The sequence below is a fragment of the Streptopelia decaocto genome (genome assembly GCF_964273445.1).
Source record: "Streptopelia decaocto genome assembly, chromosome: 1".
NCBI lineage: Eukaryota > Metazoa > Chordata > Aves > Columbiformes > Columbidae > Streptopelia > Streptopelia decaocto.
The window spans coordinates 135259244-135275442 of NC_138663.1; the positions used below are offsets into that span (position 1 = coordinate 135259244).

Consider the following 16199-nt stretch of genomic DNA (forward strand, 5'->3'; position numbering starts at 1 on the left):
CATATTGGAATTTTAGCCATCTCTGATGAGCTTTGGACAGTTTTTTTTAAGGTAGCCTTCCTTCGACATTGTGTTGCAAAGAAGCAGCAGCTACTTTTCCTTTTGTTACTTGCATAGCCTACTGGGTGATGTGTACCACCCTGCTCATGGTTACTTTGCATATTTGCCTCATGGGCAGGGTTCAGGCAGGGTCTCCTTGGAAGGATTCGTGGGCTGGAAGCTGAAGGTATGTGTAATGATAGTTCAGAAGAGCTCTTGAAGAGGAACAATTCAGGATACAAAATCCATTGTTTTACGATTTTAGTATAAGCTTTAGCTTTCTCCCTGGAAAATGTCACAAAGAAACTGGGACTAGATTGCTTATGCATGGTGGTAGAGTGACTGGCTAGCTTATGATAACAGTAATGCTTATTATTTCAGGAGCTGGGAAACTGAATAAAAGGATAAAGGTATAAAATAAAGATATAAAAATCTAGGACCTCAGGACATAATTTGACTGGCTTTATTTAAACATAAAATGGTGAAGGAAATGAAACAAAAAATGCTGCAAAATGGTAGGCTGGCTTTCTGAAGTAGTATCCTCAGCAAACGAGTCTCTCATATGAAAGACTAACTTCCAAAACATCTTCCAGAGCACTCTTAATAAAGTATTTCCATTACCAGCAGCAGGATGATTGTTATAAAACATTCTTTCAGTCTCTCAACAATTTTTATAAAAAGCATTAAAGAATGGGTTGAAGAGCAAATAACTCCTTTCAATTGAGTCAGTGCTGTATGGTGCAGATCTAATTTACTCAGGAGGAGCTCAGCTGCTACAGTGATGGGTGCTTTATAGTAGTGATTCCCAATCCTATTTAATTGAAGGGCTACTGAACCTTTTGGAGAACACAAACAAACCAAAGGCCTTCCTTGGCAGTGATAGTGCAGTGGTTTTCATTTACCAATAGATAAAAATGAAGCAAAATTTTGATGCTCTTTTATGAGGCTTGTTTTCCCCACTTGTTCCTGTACTGGCTTGCATGTGCAGGGATGTACATATGTTTTGTTCTTTCTCAGTTTTTAAATCCTACAATATTTTTTGAGATTATCATGTAATATCTTACAGGCTACCAGCATCTTGTAGTCAGCAGATCGAGGAGACCCGCTAGAAAGACCACAGAATGCTGGAGGCCTGTTTTGTATGTTTGCAAGGAGTCTTGTACATCAAACCATAAAGAGGTCTGTGCACAGTTGCCCTCCTTCTTCAAGATGGTAAATGTTGCTTTTAGTAAGAGTCTGTGATATGGCCATCTCTCAGGCATCACGTGCGATTTTCCTGGTTCTCCTGCATGGAGGATAAGACACAGTGGTGCAGCTGGAGGGGCACTGTGGGAAGGCAGTGGTGACTCACCATCCCTTCTGGCTCCTCTTTTCCAGGAGGAGTGGGAATTTGTGATGAGTAAATCCTCCTGCTGGAAGGGAGGCGAACCACCCTTGTCCCGCATGGACTTAGTGAGGCTGGCCAGGGCACAGAGGTGGTGAAGCAGGTACTTGCTGCCTGCACGCTCAGAAGTACAGTAGTATGTGCTGTGTACGTATCTATGAGTACAAATTGTACATGCCAGGGTCCTGAGCACACCCCTTCCCCACTTCCACCGATGTTTTGCTGTCTTGGCTTGGGTCACAGGTGTTCAATCTTGATGAGAGCTGTGAGAAACTTCAGCAGGGCTCACCCTCATCTTCAAAGCTGCATTTCGGCCTTGGCTCTGACACACCACACCCCTGCCCAGCCCTCGGCCCTGCTGAGCCGATCACCACTCTGACCCCAATCCCATCCCATCCTGTCTCCCTGGCCACGTCCAGGGCCTGCGGGGGTGACTTGGAGTGGCTGGGCCATTGCCAGCCCTGGTCAGCATCTCCAGCCTGGCACAGCTCACCTCACTGGGTGCTGCAGGAATGAGCTGGTTGGAGAGGGAGGGCAGCACACCACGCTGGCAAAACAATGGTCCGAGCCTTGCCCCTGCAGTCCCACATGCCACATGGAGCAGGGATGGTGAAATGCAGAAGATGGTTCTTTGTTGCAGCCCTCAGTGACATATATATGGCTATAATGGAAGCAAGGTGAGGTTTCTACTAATAGAGATCCACCTTTTTATTGGTGTTAGTTTTGAGTCAGCCAATCTTTTATTTTCCTTGGCTATGTTAGGATGGTTTTATAGTTACACAGAGTCTGGGAAAGCTAGTGCTAACTCACAAAGAAGCAAGCTCTGCTTTAACACATGGCTCTGAGACTGGTGTCATTGGCAGAACTTTGTGTTTTTCAACCATGGGTTGGTCTATACTTCACCAGGTCTACTCACATCCAATGGGATGCACCTCTCGCAGAAGGGGAAAAGGGTGTTTGCTCAGGGGGTAGCAAGGATGATTGATAGGGCTTTGAACTAGTTTGGAAGGGGGAAGGGGGCAGTACCAGGCCAGTCAGTGATGAGCAATGGGATGGCACGCCAAATCTCAAGGAGCTGTGTGACACTAGTGGGTTCCACAGTGATCCATCTCAGGGCCAGCACTCTTCAATGTCTTTATAAATGATTTAGATGCAGGATTTGATGGAATACTTGGTTTGCCAATGACACAAAATTGGGAAGAGCTGTTGACACTCTCAAGGGCAGAGAGGTCCTGCAGAGGGATCTAGACAAATTGCAGAACTGGGCAATCACCAACCATGTGAAGTTTAACAAGGACAAGTGCCAGATTTGCACCTGGGACATGGCAACCCTGGCTGCACATACAGACTGGAGGATGAGATGCTGGAAAGCAGCTCCATGGAGAGAGATCTGGGGGTTCCGATTGATGGCAAGTTGAACATGAGCCAACAGTGCCCTGGCAGCCAAGAGGGCCACCCGTGTCCTGGGTGCATCCAGCACAGCATTGCCAGCCGGGCAAGGGAGGTGATTGTTCTGCTCTGCTCTGGTGCGGCCTCACCTGGAGCACTGTGTGCAGGTCTGGGTGCCACAGGATAAAAAAGATAGAAAGCTGCTGGAGATTGTCCAGAAGAGGGCTACAAAGCTGGTGAAGGGTTTAGAGGGGAAGCCATATGAGGATCAGCTAAAGTCACTTGGTTTGTTCAGCCTGGAGGAGACTGAGGGGAGACCTCATGGCGGCTACAGCTTCCTCACAAGGGGAGGAGGAGGGGCACATGCTGATCATGCTGATCTCTTCTCTCTGGTGATCAATGACAGAACCCAAGGAAATGGCAGGAAGATGTGTCAGGGGAGGTTTAGGTTGGACATTAGGAAAAGGTTCTTCATGCAGAGGGTGGTGGAGCACTGGAACAGGCTCCCCAGGGAGACAGTTAAGGCCCAAGCCTGACAGTGTTCAAGAAGAGACTGGACAACACCCTCAGACACATGGTGTGAACTGTGGGGTTGTCCTATACAGGGGCAGGAGTTGGACTTGATGATCCTTATGGGTCCCTTCTAACTAAAGGCATTCTATGATTCTATGCTGCTAAAAGCCTTTTGTTGATGTTGCAGTGTTCAATATCCTAGAGTATTCACCTCCACAAATATATTGGGTAATGGGTTTTTTTGATAGTTAAGCTTTACTTTTAGTAGTCTGAGCTTTTGACCTTGCAGAAGGAAACCCATCATCATTGTTTTCTTCACTATGGTGGGAGGGTACCACCGCATCCTGCTGCTGCTGGTGCTGCAAATCCTTACCTTCCAACGCCAGTCTCACTCATCTCCTCCTCCTCCTTTCAAGGTTTTCTTGCGTTCTTGGCAACAGCTACAGAGGAAATTAAAGGCTTTATTTCCAGACTAGCTTCAGATGTCACAAATATGTAGTCCAGTTTCTGAAAATCCGGTTCTAAAAACTTCAGTGTTTATTGTTTTCTGTGCTTCCCTGCCAAGATCTTCTCCCTGCTGTGGCAAAATACTGCCATCTGTAAGATATATCAAACTAAATGTTAGCATGTTGGTACTTGTGAATGCCATACGCTCATTCATGGCCTTGTTATGGTTTAGGATTGTGCCAAACTTCATGGCATGCAGGGCCTTGTTTTGAATGTCTTTTTTTTTTTTTTTTTTCTCTTTTAATTCAGTCTGGCCCAGTTTAAAAAGTGCAGCTTGGGACATATGCATAAACTGGGGTAATTTCATCTAGATGTACTCTTTATACATAAACGGACATCGTGGGTCTAATGTGTGCATGGAAACAAGGGATAATATATGCTGGTAGAATTGACTTTCCTGTACATGGTAATGTTATAACATGTCCTTAGCAGTGTAGCAGTAGTACTCCTATAACTTCTCACGTGGAATATTTGCTGTTATAGGATTTCCAGAAGTTAATTGATCTCAAAACTTGCTTTTAATTGATCATTACAGTAATATTTATATGTTTACACAGACTTAATTTCATGATTATATTAAATGAATTAAGAACACAATTGGTTATTTCTTCCCAGGAGCACAGTTTGTCATTTCTTCCCATTCCTGTGAGTTAATTTTAAGCTTCTATTTTCAGCATTCTTAACATTATTTAGTAGTTTATAAATGTTAAAGTGAACTAGATAACAGATGTTCAGATTTCCATCTAAGCACAGATCACTCCAAGGGCAGCAGGGGAAAAAAAACACTACATACATAAGATTTGCTGAACGTTTATCATTTAGGAAGTGGGAGTAGCAGTCTGTAGATTACCATTCAAGCCTGGGTTATCAGGCTTAGCTTTGGTTCCTGAGTTATCACAGATATCCTGCAGTTAAGTAGCATAAGTAATTTTCCTATGCCTCAGTTCCCAGTCAGGTAAAAATAGGGATCTCTTACAGGGCTGTTGTGGGGATAAATACCTAAAGCTTGTTAAGTGCTCAGATTATTCAGTAATGAAGCTTGTCTAAGTACCTTGAAATGCTATTTAGGATGGAATGTTTATATGTTGTCTCTACACACCAAGAATTTTCTTAATAATTTGCTTCACTTAGCTTAGAAGGCAGAGGAAGCAACACACCTAAGAGGACAGAAAAATCAGCAGTGTACTGAACTGCACTCGTATGAGAAACAGAAGACACTTCTTGGTGGAAGACTGTTTTTTGTGCTGTAGCTGGACATGACCTAAGCAGAAAACAAATGAAATGCTTAGTCCAAGGGGATGCCAAGGAATGAGAGAAAGCAGCCTTATCAACTTCCCCATTGAGAAAGGAGGCAGCGGAGGAGCAACACAAGCAAGGACTTTATAAGAGAGAATATTTCTAGAACTGAGACTTCTTCATGGAGGTCAGACATACAGGGACAGGAACAAAAAATGAAAGAAAAATGAGGCAAGGTTTTTTTCTTTTGATAGATCATCTAGCTCCAGACAAAACTGAGGAAGTGAAAAAGGAGAAGGAGAATATGTCGGAGAAGTGGGAGAGAGTGACAGTAGTGGTTACTGGAATAGAGATGTCAATTTATGGTATTTGACTAGGGAAAGACTAGTGTTGTAGGTGAAGTTGTGCAGACAGGGGAGATCACAGAAGGATCAAAAATCAGAAGATTTATCATTTGCAGCTAAGAAAAACATTTTGTGTGGGACAATTTCTGTATTAGAGTCGTCAGAGGAATAATAATTGTTGAAATATTCTCTCCAGCTGAAAAACCTCTGAAAGGAATCTGTCTGTGTTACCAGAGAAAAGAAGGGTGCCATAGAGATAACAGCGTTTTCAAGGTTAAAGGCAGAGGTCACGGTGGTGCTGTAAATTCCACTGGCTTCAGTTGTCTGCGTCAGGCCCCAGGAGGAGACCTGAGGCTGGCTGCGTGCTGCGAGCCGGGCTTTCACATGGGCGATGAAACCATGGCTTTTTTCTTAGCCGTGATAGTGAGAAGTGCATTGTAGGTAAGTGTTTGGCCATGTAGTCAACAGTTTCCTGATGTAAAAATGGTTACAGGTGGAGATGTGACTTATGTGGAAAAATACTTAGGGATGAGATAGGCAACAGAAGAGAAAGCAGGGGGAATACTGAAGCTGTACCAAGAAGAATGAACCAGAATTTATCTAGGAACAGATACCCAGATTTTAAGGTAGAGAATAATGCTTAGGATGAAGTGTAAACAAAGAGAGTTTCAGTCTGGATATGGAAGATGAAATATTCATAGGAGGCTGTCTTTAAGAATCTCACGTATTAGTGTTTTTACTTCAGCTTGTTTTATTTTCTTTACTTTGCTAAGACCATGAAGTTTCATAGAGGAAAAAAAAAACAAAACAAAGTATGAACTGACATATCATCTTATCACACCTTCTGTATAGCTCTACATTTGGATAGGTTTGTTAGCTGAGGTTCTTGTTTGGTTTGTTTGAGGGGTGAGCAGAAAACAAAATATAATTTTCTCCAATTTAGTCACAGTAATAAAAAAAACATAAGAGCAGTTTGGTGTTTAGCTGTCAGGTCTATGTACTGTTGTTGTACAAACCTTGTTTAATAAGAATTTGAGTAAATGAAAATGAAGTATTGAAAGCATAAAGCATCTGGAACATTTTAAAGATGCACTGAAATATAATGTGATTAATTTATATTGTGCTAATTATACCTATTATGAGTTAAAACTGATTCCATTTTGCAGGTGTTGTTATGTAACTTGTGGCTTTGCAGTTCTTTGAAATGCAGTTTTCTATTCATGTGGTATATTAAAAATATTACAAGACAAATTACAAAGCTTAACTGCAATGGTGCCAAAAATCTTAAATTATTCTACTAGATAAATAACTAGTGTAATGTTGGTGGGTTTTGATTGTTTGTTTATTATTATTATTATTTTTTGTAATCAAAAAGAAATGGTAATGTAATGAGCCAGGGCTGAGCAGGATGTGTCTTTTTTCTGTTTTATGATTTAATGGAATTGCTCTGCACCTATAGTGAGGTATCTAAGATCAGTTTGTGAGCTATTACTCCTGTGTAGTATTTTTTTTATTCAACAGTACATTCAGCTTTATGCTGCATGGATTCTAAGTGCAACATATTGCTGAGTTTGAATGCTCTGGCATATGAAACAAGGGCAAGTGTCATGGTAAGTTTTTTTACAAACAACAGCATTCATAGTCACGCAGCAAAACAGAAGGTGAAACACCAAGTTGTACTTGTCTCCAGGTGTGGGTCTGGAAATGATATGCAGGATGTCTTTGCCTATTGTGAGCCTTCGGATGTGGATGTGGGGTTTCGTCTCCACAGCGAGACACTTTGGACCCTGGCAGCAAAACTGCAGGGAGCAATAAGAAAGCAGAAATCTGCTGTTTACCTACTGCAGGGGAATAAAGAGGCTTCTTGGGTTATTCCCTGAATTGTGTCCCAGCTGTAGATCTGCTCCAGGTGCCCCACAAAGTAGCTGTCATGAGGACTGAGCTGCAGGGAATGGTGACAGTGTGGGACTTGTGGATGTGAGTTCTGATCCTCCTCCAGATCCAATGGAGCTTTCACTTCTCTCTTTTTCCGCTATAATGGGCTTACAGTGCAATCCAACCCCTAGTAAGTATATAAAAATTAATCCTGTTTAAGTACTTTAGGAGAAAAATGACTTTCACTTTGTCCTTTTCTTTAACAGTGAGTGAAACAAAATGAAAGTAGTTATGTAAGCTTTGTTTTGATAAATTGGTCATTGCTTGTGTATTGTTATAGGAATCCGACTACAATTAGCAAAGCCAATATTTGGGTCTAATTTCACCCCTAATTTGAGAACTGAATTGAACTTGAAACCTCACAAAGTAGAATAGATCTTGCTCAAAAAAGAAGTGTTATCACTCCCAAATCAGTCAACATTTACAAGAAACGTGAAGTTCAACTCATTTAATAAAGTGTTTGTTCAGTTTTCTCTGTTATGTTTCTGAGACAGAACTGTCCATAAAATAAAAATTATATACATATAAAAAAAAATCCATATCAAGAAAATCCCTCTAAATAGTTTGTGTTTGTTTACCCAAACACATGAGACAGAAAGAGTTTGGTTCTAGTTATAATTATGTATGTACTTTAAAGGCAGAAAATACCATGAACACATTTTTTTCCCCAGAAAACCCTTCAGTTTAATTTTAGTGGTGTCTTGAGGTACTGGTAGATAACTTCTTCACTTTTTTACATTAAATATGACTTTGTCTTTTCAGATTAAACCTGTTCAGCTGGCAATACTCATTATAAAAAAAGGAATTTAAAAACAATAAAAGTTAAAGGAGCTCCATTATTTTCAATAAAATTTAGAGGATTCTGCTGGCTCTTTATGCATGTATTTATTACTCACCATTTCCAATGTTAGCAATCTTTTCCTCCTGAAATATATAGCATGTTGTTTGATTGCTTTATACTGTCAAGTTCTGTGCCATGCAATATAACTTTAATTTGTTTTTAGCTGCAAAAGGGGGTCAGAACCGGTCTTGTTTAACAAACATGCTGTCATTCAGTTGTTAGGGTAAGAGTGTGTCCTGCTGAATAGTACAAACTTATGCATATTTTTTGCATTGCTTTTATTGTAAACAGTGTAAATAAGTCTGCCAGAGCTTTGCCCACTAAGCAAAATAAATATGTTTTATAGAATCATAGAATATCCTGAGTTGAAAGGGACCCACAAGGATCGAGTCCAACTCCTGCCCCTGTACAGGACAACCCCACAGCTCACCCCATGTGTCTGAGAGTGTTGTCCAGTCTCTTCTTGAACACTGTCAGGCTTGGGGCCATGACTGCCTTCCATGGTATTCTGAAAAGGTGATACTCACTCCAGTGGGAGTCTTTTTAGGCACTTCAGGACACAACCCAGGAGTGAATTTCAGCAAAACTGAACTGGCCTTTGAGCATCAGTGTATTCATGGGCCCATCATGGTCAATAGAATGAGTTCTCTGATGAAGCGAAATTTTTTGTTTTAATTTGATATTGATGAACCTGGCAGGTTTTTTGTTGAATTCTTGGTGTTACATATGCTTGAAGCATCCCCCTCTTCCTAATGTCCAACCTAAATCACTCCTGGTTCCTGCCATTCCCTTGGGTTCTGTCATTGGTTGCTCAAGAGAAGAGTTTGGCACCTGCCCCTCCTCCTCCCCTTGTGAGGAAGCTGTAGCCGCCAGGAGTTCTCACCTCAGTCTCCTCTTCTCCAGGCTGAACAAACCAAGTGAATTCAGCCGCCCCTCATATGGCTTCCTCTCCAAATCCTTCACCAACTTTGTAGCCCTCTTCTGGACACTCTCCAGTAGTTAAGACAGGACTTCAGTGTTGGGGTGATGGTGGTCTCTCCTATGGTTGGTGGTGTTCACCTCCGGCCCTGCCCCAGTAGTTGCAAGGCCTAAGCTTCCTCCATTTTATTCAGCCATGTTTTTATCTCATGGGAGTTAATTAAGACAGCCAGCCTGAGGTCCATCTGAAACTGTGGATCTTTTCTTTGGTCCTGGCAGTGTCTGTATGGGTAGCTATCCCTCCCAGGAGGATCAAGTTGGAGAAACCAGCATCTCTACCTTGTGCCATTGCATGCTGAGTAGAGCCATCCGTGTCCTAGGAGCATTGGGAACCCTTGTTTAGCTCAACTGGCTGCTTTCTAGGAAAATGTTAGGGATAAAAACTGAGAAAATAAAATCTCCAGCTCACCAAGAGTGCTGTATCATGATATATCTGAACCCACCTTGAGAACAGAAACCTGGTTCCAAGCCAGAGATCTGTGGGTAGCTGGCACAAGGGTAAGAACAGTTGCATGCTGGAGGGCAGGAATTTGCAGCTCTGAAAGTTCACTGGAGACATTGATCATTGTGTTGGTATCCAACCAAGTATTTTGCTGGTGTAAGAAAGTGTATGAATACCATCACAGCATTTTATAAGGCCATAAAAGCATTCTGCAATGCTGTCCTGACATGCCTTGATGGTATCACAAAGCTATGGGTGATGTGATTCTCCCTGCCTCTTCACCTTTTTTGGTGCCCCTTAGGCAAACGTGTAGACTGATAGATGTCATTTATCTCTTGACTTTACAGTGTTAGCTGGAGAATTTACAGTGCCATTTTTTATGAAAGACTCAAGTCTATAATAATAAAATAAAATAAAACAGTTTTTTGTAATTAAAAAAATTTCCTTATTTTAATTAGCCAGTGTCTATTTCTGTTGACCCTCAGTTCTAATTTCTTTTCCTTCTTTCACATACATGAGTGTGGAATTGAAGGGAAGATGTTTAGGCATTAAAATGTACATTCTATCATTATTTGTGTTGACCTGACTTTAACGTCTACAAGTCTAGGTTCAGAAAAGCCAGATTAATTATCTGCAAACATCCAAAATCTGTAGACAGGAACCTTTTACCTATTGATGGGGCTAACTCCAGCACTGATAGTAGTGTTGAAAAATAAAGATCCCCTAGAAAGCCAGTTAATGTCACCTTTGTTCCTTACCTGTGACTTTTTAGAAGTCCTAATGCTTTAGGTTTTAAAAATTAATAATGTAGAGCTGAAGTGAAAATAATACTTTGGAAGTGGGGATGAAACAACTCTTCCCTTTTCATCTTTTCTCAATGATTTGCAGGCAAACACAACCTCAGGCAACTTCCAAACTTTCATAATTGTGTCAAATTCCTTGTTAATTGGGCTTTTCTCTTGCTATTGAGTTCTTTCTTGAGTAATGCCTGCTTTATAATGATTTGTGTGCAGACAATAAATGTAGAGTTTTAATAGGATGAAGGCTGTGGCTCCATATAAAGATCTTTAGCTCTTAACTCCCATTGAAATCAATACCTTTGCAAATCTCGTTATAAGTGACTTAAAATTAATACACATAAAATAGGATTACTAGTAAACCTTTAAAGGATAAAAAGAGAATAATAACACTGTTCTCCTCTGAAAACTGACTGTAAAAGTTGTATCTTTAGAGTTGCATGATAATTGTCTCAGTACCTGTATGACTTTAATATCTTTTCATGTGTGCTTGGTTTGAAAATGAGAAGTTGGTGACTGTGTCTGCTGACACTGCAAATTAGAATGGAAACCTGGTTTATTTCCTGCTTGGACTTCATCACAGGTAAAAAGGTCCTGTCTTCCTCCATTAGACTCTTCATGATGCCTGTTCCTCCAGTGAGAGTGGGGTTAATTGTTTGCAATGCACTAGATGGTAAAGAATCCAATTCACTTTCCCTCAGCAATATAGAGATAAGTGGACTAAGAAGGGGTGAGCACTATTTTTTGTTGTGAAAGAAGCTGTGACATAATCAATGAAGGAGGAAGAGCTGCTGATGCAAAATGTGCCATTTTCCCAGAGCAGAGTTATACGTTCAGAGATTTTGGCTGGTGTGGGAGTGCTGGCAGCAAGGCCTGCATCAGCAGGTATGGATGTCCATCTCAGCTTTGAAATGTGACCAAGATAAGTAAATTGCTAGTTTTCATGCATATCATGTTGTTACTGAGAGACTACCCAAAAGTCTAACAGGGAAAGATAGTTTGCTCTGCCATTCTAAACAATTGTAATCCTCAGGACCATCTCTGGTATGCTTGGTTCTGGAGTCTAACCATGAGTGACCAAGGATGGTGGGAAATACCTTGTCTGGCTGGAATTCAAATCCAAAGCTTCCCTTACAATACTGCCAGGAAAAAGTAGATGAACAGTCATTGGTGAGACTGTTGACTTCAGGTGGAAAAAGTGATAGTCTTTCTCAGGCAAACACGCCTTTAGTTAAACCTGAAGGGATTCTCTCTGCTCTGCACATATTTGGACGGTTTGTCCAATCGATTGCATAGCAGTACAGGTTTTGTTTATGTTACTGCATTTTGTTTTTTTGTTTTCCTATAAAAACCCATTTTGTTCCTTTTTTTGTGTAGAACCTCAGAATAAAGGATTATGTATAGCAAATCTTATAAAATCACAGTTACCACTGTTCAGTTTATCCTATCATCAGTTATCTTTGCACTGGTTTTGCATTTGTGCAAACTTGCTTGCTGTTAAACTGTGGAAAGCTTTCGTGCTATTAGATCTGAGCAGAGAAACTGTTTTATCTACAGTTTCCTGCACAATTGTGTCAGTCCAGTGGTGCAAACCCAGTTACAGGACCACAGTTTGGACTAGGAAGATAAGTCCCATGATAAATCTTTCTGAAATGAGACAGAAGTTCTCAAAAGTCACAAACAGGCAGGTGGCTAAGGAAATGGTGAGGATATAAATATTGCAGCTCAAAGATGCTTGACTCAAATCCCAGTTTTTAAATTAAGGTGAACTAGTCTAGCTATCAAAAGGACTGTGTTTCTAGAGTCCAGGATTGAAACTGTGTTTCTTGTGGACAATAAGTATTTAGTGAAACATGACCAAATGACCCTATTATGAGTTTGCAGAAAGGATGGCATGCTGTGAGGTATTCCCTGACAGCAAGGAAAACCATCTACACATTCCAGCGCTGGGAATATTGGTTGTGGTTGGCAGCTATCATGCTTCCTAACAGAATTTCTGAAGAATTTATGTATTCCCAATACCCTGAATGGAGATTTACTTATCAAGCAAACCTGTGTTATAACATTACTGAAGTGGTGAAGTCAAACAGTACTAGTGTGCTTGTGCAGCTTGATGTAATCACCCTCTGAAAATGTGCTGGGGGAATCTTTCCGTACATGGTAACACACTTCTTGTTCATACTGTCCTTGATCTAGACAGTGAGTGGATAGGCCATCTCTGAGTGTGAATTTGCTTTGTAGTAAGGGAGAATCTTGTTCAGAAATAGGAAGCAGAAAGTGTCTAGTGACTGAGGACAAGAAAAAGGAGACTCATGACAAAGCCGATTAAAGTCAATTAAAGCCCCAGTCCTATGATTTACCACAGAGTTCACACATCAAGGTTGAAGTGCACTGCATCAAGGTTTTAGAGATGGTCAGCAATTGCATGCTCCCCATTTTTGTAATGTCAGTTCATCACCTAATTTGCAATGTGCTTGGTATTTATGTTTCCCAGCTGAAACTTGTGAGCAGTACCTAGAATGTATAAAGAGCTGTGTAATGCTGAGTCCTCTGGAAAAGTGAGCCTGTGTGACCTGAATTAAGTATTCACTTTTCATCTTTATCTCTTGGCACCAAGGAACTAATCTGTGACCATATTATTCCTCTAGAATAATTTGCCGAACTTGAGTTGCACAGTGTTTGCAACACAGTCAAAGCAATCATGACTAGAGTGTAAAGACCATAGCAAAATACTGCAGTTTTTCTGTCAGGATTCAAATACTACTTCATGAATGTTCCTCCAGTCCACATGTTACACAATGAAGATAACACAAAATATCAGTGCCTGAACTTTTTGAATGTCTGTTTGTACAAGGAATGAAGAGTTCCCATGGAGGAGTACCAGGCAACCAAGCAATTAGTAACTGTAGCATATTCCATACCCACTGAAGAAATACAAGTTGCACAGGCAGGCTATCATTGGGCATTTTCTGATATTTGTATTAATCACATTACAGTCTTAATAATCTTCTTTTCATATTGTGTTTCTGTGAAATGTTATAGAAAGTAAATGAACTCTGTGTCTTCAAGTGCCCTGAAGAACATTTAATGAGAAATATCTGCTTTTTTTTCCCAGATGGACATATTTTTAAATCTGAGTCTCCTTTAAGGAAATGATAGTTATACATTTGAATTTGAATAAAAAGATGCAAAAATTGATACCAACAACATAACAGATACTTTTAATCAATTTTGAATAGCATGGTATAGTATGTCTGGTGGTTTAGTACTATTGTTTATAAATATAATTCTGCAAACAGCCAGGACTCTTTTGGGAAAACGGTGACCTAATAGATTTTAAGAAGCTTTTTCTTTAGTATGATTTTGCTGCTTGCAATTTCCATATAATAGTAACCATTCATTGTCACTAATTTGTCATCAAAAATATGAGAGAAATGAATTTTAATTAAACTTTTTTTTCTTTTTTACAGATTTCTTTTACAATGCATTCTGCTCAGGCCAGTGAATTTTGCTTAACTGATTAGGTAAGATCTCTAATTTTTTCTTAGAAGATCTCTAATTTTTTGTTAGAAACTGAGTTTATTTTCCAGATTTGCCTAATTCTGTTCTTCCTCTCCCTTCTTCTTTTCTCTTGTTGTCCTAGTTTCTTCACACTTTGCATTGATATTTGTGTTTTTTCCAAAGTCTTACAAGTTGAGCTTTTTTTGGCTTGCAAATGGGATTGTCTGATGAGAACTCCTGAGATGGTGTTTTAACATCACAGGAATGGCACAGCAACACTAGGGTGGCAGTTGGGAAGTGGCTTCGACAATTTATCAACAACTTTTCTGTAGATCTGAAATTAATAGTATGCAATTATGAAATGAATGAAATTGCAGTTAATGATCTGGTTTGCTGGGCACCAAAAAATCAAGGTGAAGCACTAGTTTACGCTCTTAATTTGCATGGGTTGGTAAACTGGCTTATATGTGTTACCTGTGGAATTCCAGTTTGGCTGGCTGTTGTTGCATGCTGTAGGTGCGGTTTGCAGAAAACACTTTTTTGCCATCTCTTTTATTATTACGGGTCTTAATGAGGGAGTTGGGCATATAACTTGCATGCAATAGACATTCAACATTGCCCCCACTCAATTAGATCATTTTTATGCTTCTCGTGGTGATGTGATACCTTGTTGGGAGAAAAAAAGGTAGAAAAAATGAATTAAATACATGATTTTGTATGGAATATTTTCTTAACAGTATCCACCTATGTTTTGCCTTAGATTTAAAGTTCCTGTGCTTTTCAGTAGATTCATCTTAGCCCTGGTTAAATAACTATATGCAGACAAAATAGAAAATAAGGACATGTGGAAGTCTTTTGTTTGATATTGAAACGTTCCATAGCTTTAGCATTTCATCAGTGCAGTTAACCTCATCTTTATTTTAGAGGAGGAGGTCTCTTATCATCTTATCATTCTAACATTATCACTGGGTTTTTCTGTGGTGCTGTCAACACCTAGAAATCTTTCTCAATCTCAGTTCACCAAGCAGGAACTTCTTCCTTTTGGATCTTCTCCTGAGAATTAATTTCAAACCCACTATTCTCAATGCCATTATTTCCTTCAAAGAGCAGATGTAGACTTCTGTCTTTTGTGTTTCCTGGATCTTGTTTGCAAATTAGTCTGCAATCAATCTTGCCAGTAGGGAGAGAAATCTTGGATTAAAAACACATAATGATTTCAGATGTTAATCTTGACGGCTTCTCAAAAGCATTTCATAATAAAAGATGGGTGACAAGGGACAAATTATCAGGGAACAAAATTTGGATATTTTTTTTTTCAGATCTAGGCCCTCTTTTTCTGGATCTTTGACATTTCCAAATTAGTCATTCCTCCAAGGTTCATTACCATGGCTTTAATTTTTTTTAATGGTATTTTGTTCAAATCACTGCAAGATGCAATTATCAGCAATAAATAAATCTGTTAATAATAAAATTTTAACAGCTCTAACAACATGATGGCTGTTGACAATCTCTATTCTTCTTATTATTATATAACTGAAGAGCTTGTTGTATCACTTGCCTTTCAGATATAAATTGTAATGAAATTGTAATGCTTACATTGATTTGAAATAATAATTGGTTTGTTCATCAATACGAGAAATCTAAGAAAAGAAAACACTGTGACTCAAATAACAAATTTAATTTTTTTAACATTCTTTATTTAAGTATCCATCATTCTTCTGAAACAAAAGTCAATATAATTCAGAAAGATTTCTCCAAACATATCTTTAACAGAACAAATATTTTTCTTTTATTAAAAGAATGAAGTCAAATTCATCTGGATCATGTAAAATGCATTTTTAGTGAATAAACTGTTTTCTCTCACCTGTTCCCTGTACCTTCCAGGCCCCCACTCTCAAAGACTGCCTTGTGTATGTTTCTGGATAAAATATGTCTATCAGTCAATGACATTTTTTAAGAAAACCAGTCCAAAGTCAAAGATTAGATGCCCAGAAGAAGTCTCATAGTTACAGACTGTTTGCTTTCCTTACTGGCTTCATTTATGATTTTTTTTGTTGTTGTTGTTGTCCTTAATGGTGATGATTGTAACTTTCGCAAAATAGGAAAAATGAGCTACGATAGGTACTTCTGCTCCATGGACAAAACATGACTTTGTATGTGTTCTGCACATTTCCACAATTTAATTTGATCCTGGCTTATGAACACATCTGTATTTTAAAGTTTGCAAGCCTACTGGTATTCTGAGAGGCATTGAAAACCTGCTAAAAGTATGGGTGTATTATTATTGTTATAC

At 39.5% G+C, this 16199-nt stretch overlaps 1 protein-coding gene across 17 annotated transcripts in view; it reads left to right on the forward strand.

The window, feature by feature from the left end:
* LOC309441175 (uncharacterized protein) overlaps nucleotides 1-16199 on the forward strand; it is a 262238-nt gene that overhangs the window by 162762 nt on the left and 83277 nt on the right. For 14 of the 17 annotated variants that reach the window (XR_014184329.1, XR_014184330.1, XR_014184331.1 and 11 more), the window contains one exon: nucleotides 13876-13929. Coding sequence is in view for 2 of the 17 variants with exons in the window: in XM_082055665.1 (XP_081911791.1) it covers nucleotides 13876-13929 (54 nt within the window). In the remaining 15 variants the exon portion in view is untranslated. Of the gene's footprint in view, nucleotides 1-1105; nucleotides 1219-13875; nucleotides 13930-16199 lie in introns of those variants that run through there. The other 3 variants (XR_014184334.1, XR_014184335.1, XR_014184338.1) reach the window with 1 other exon arrangement.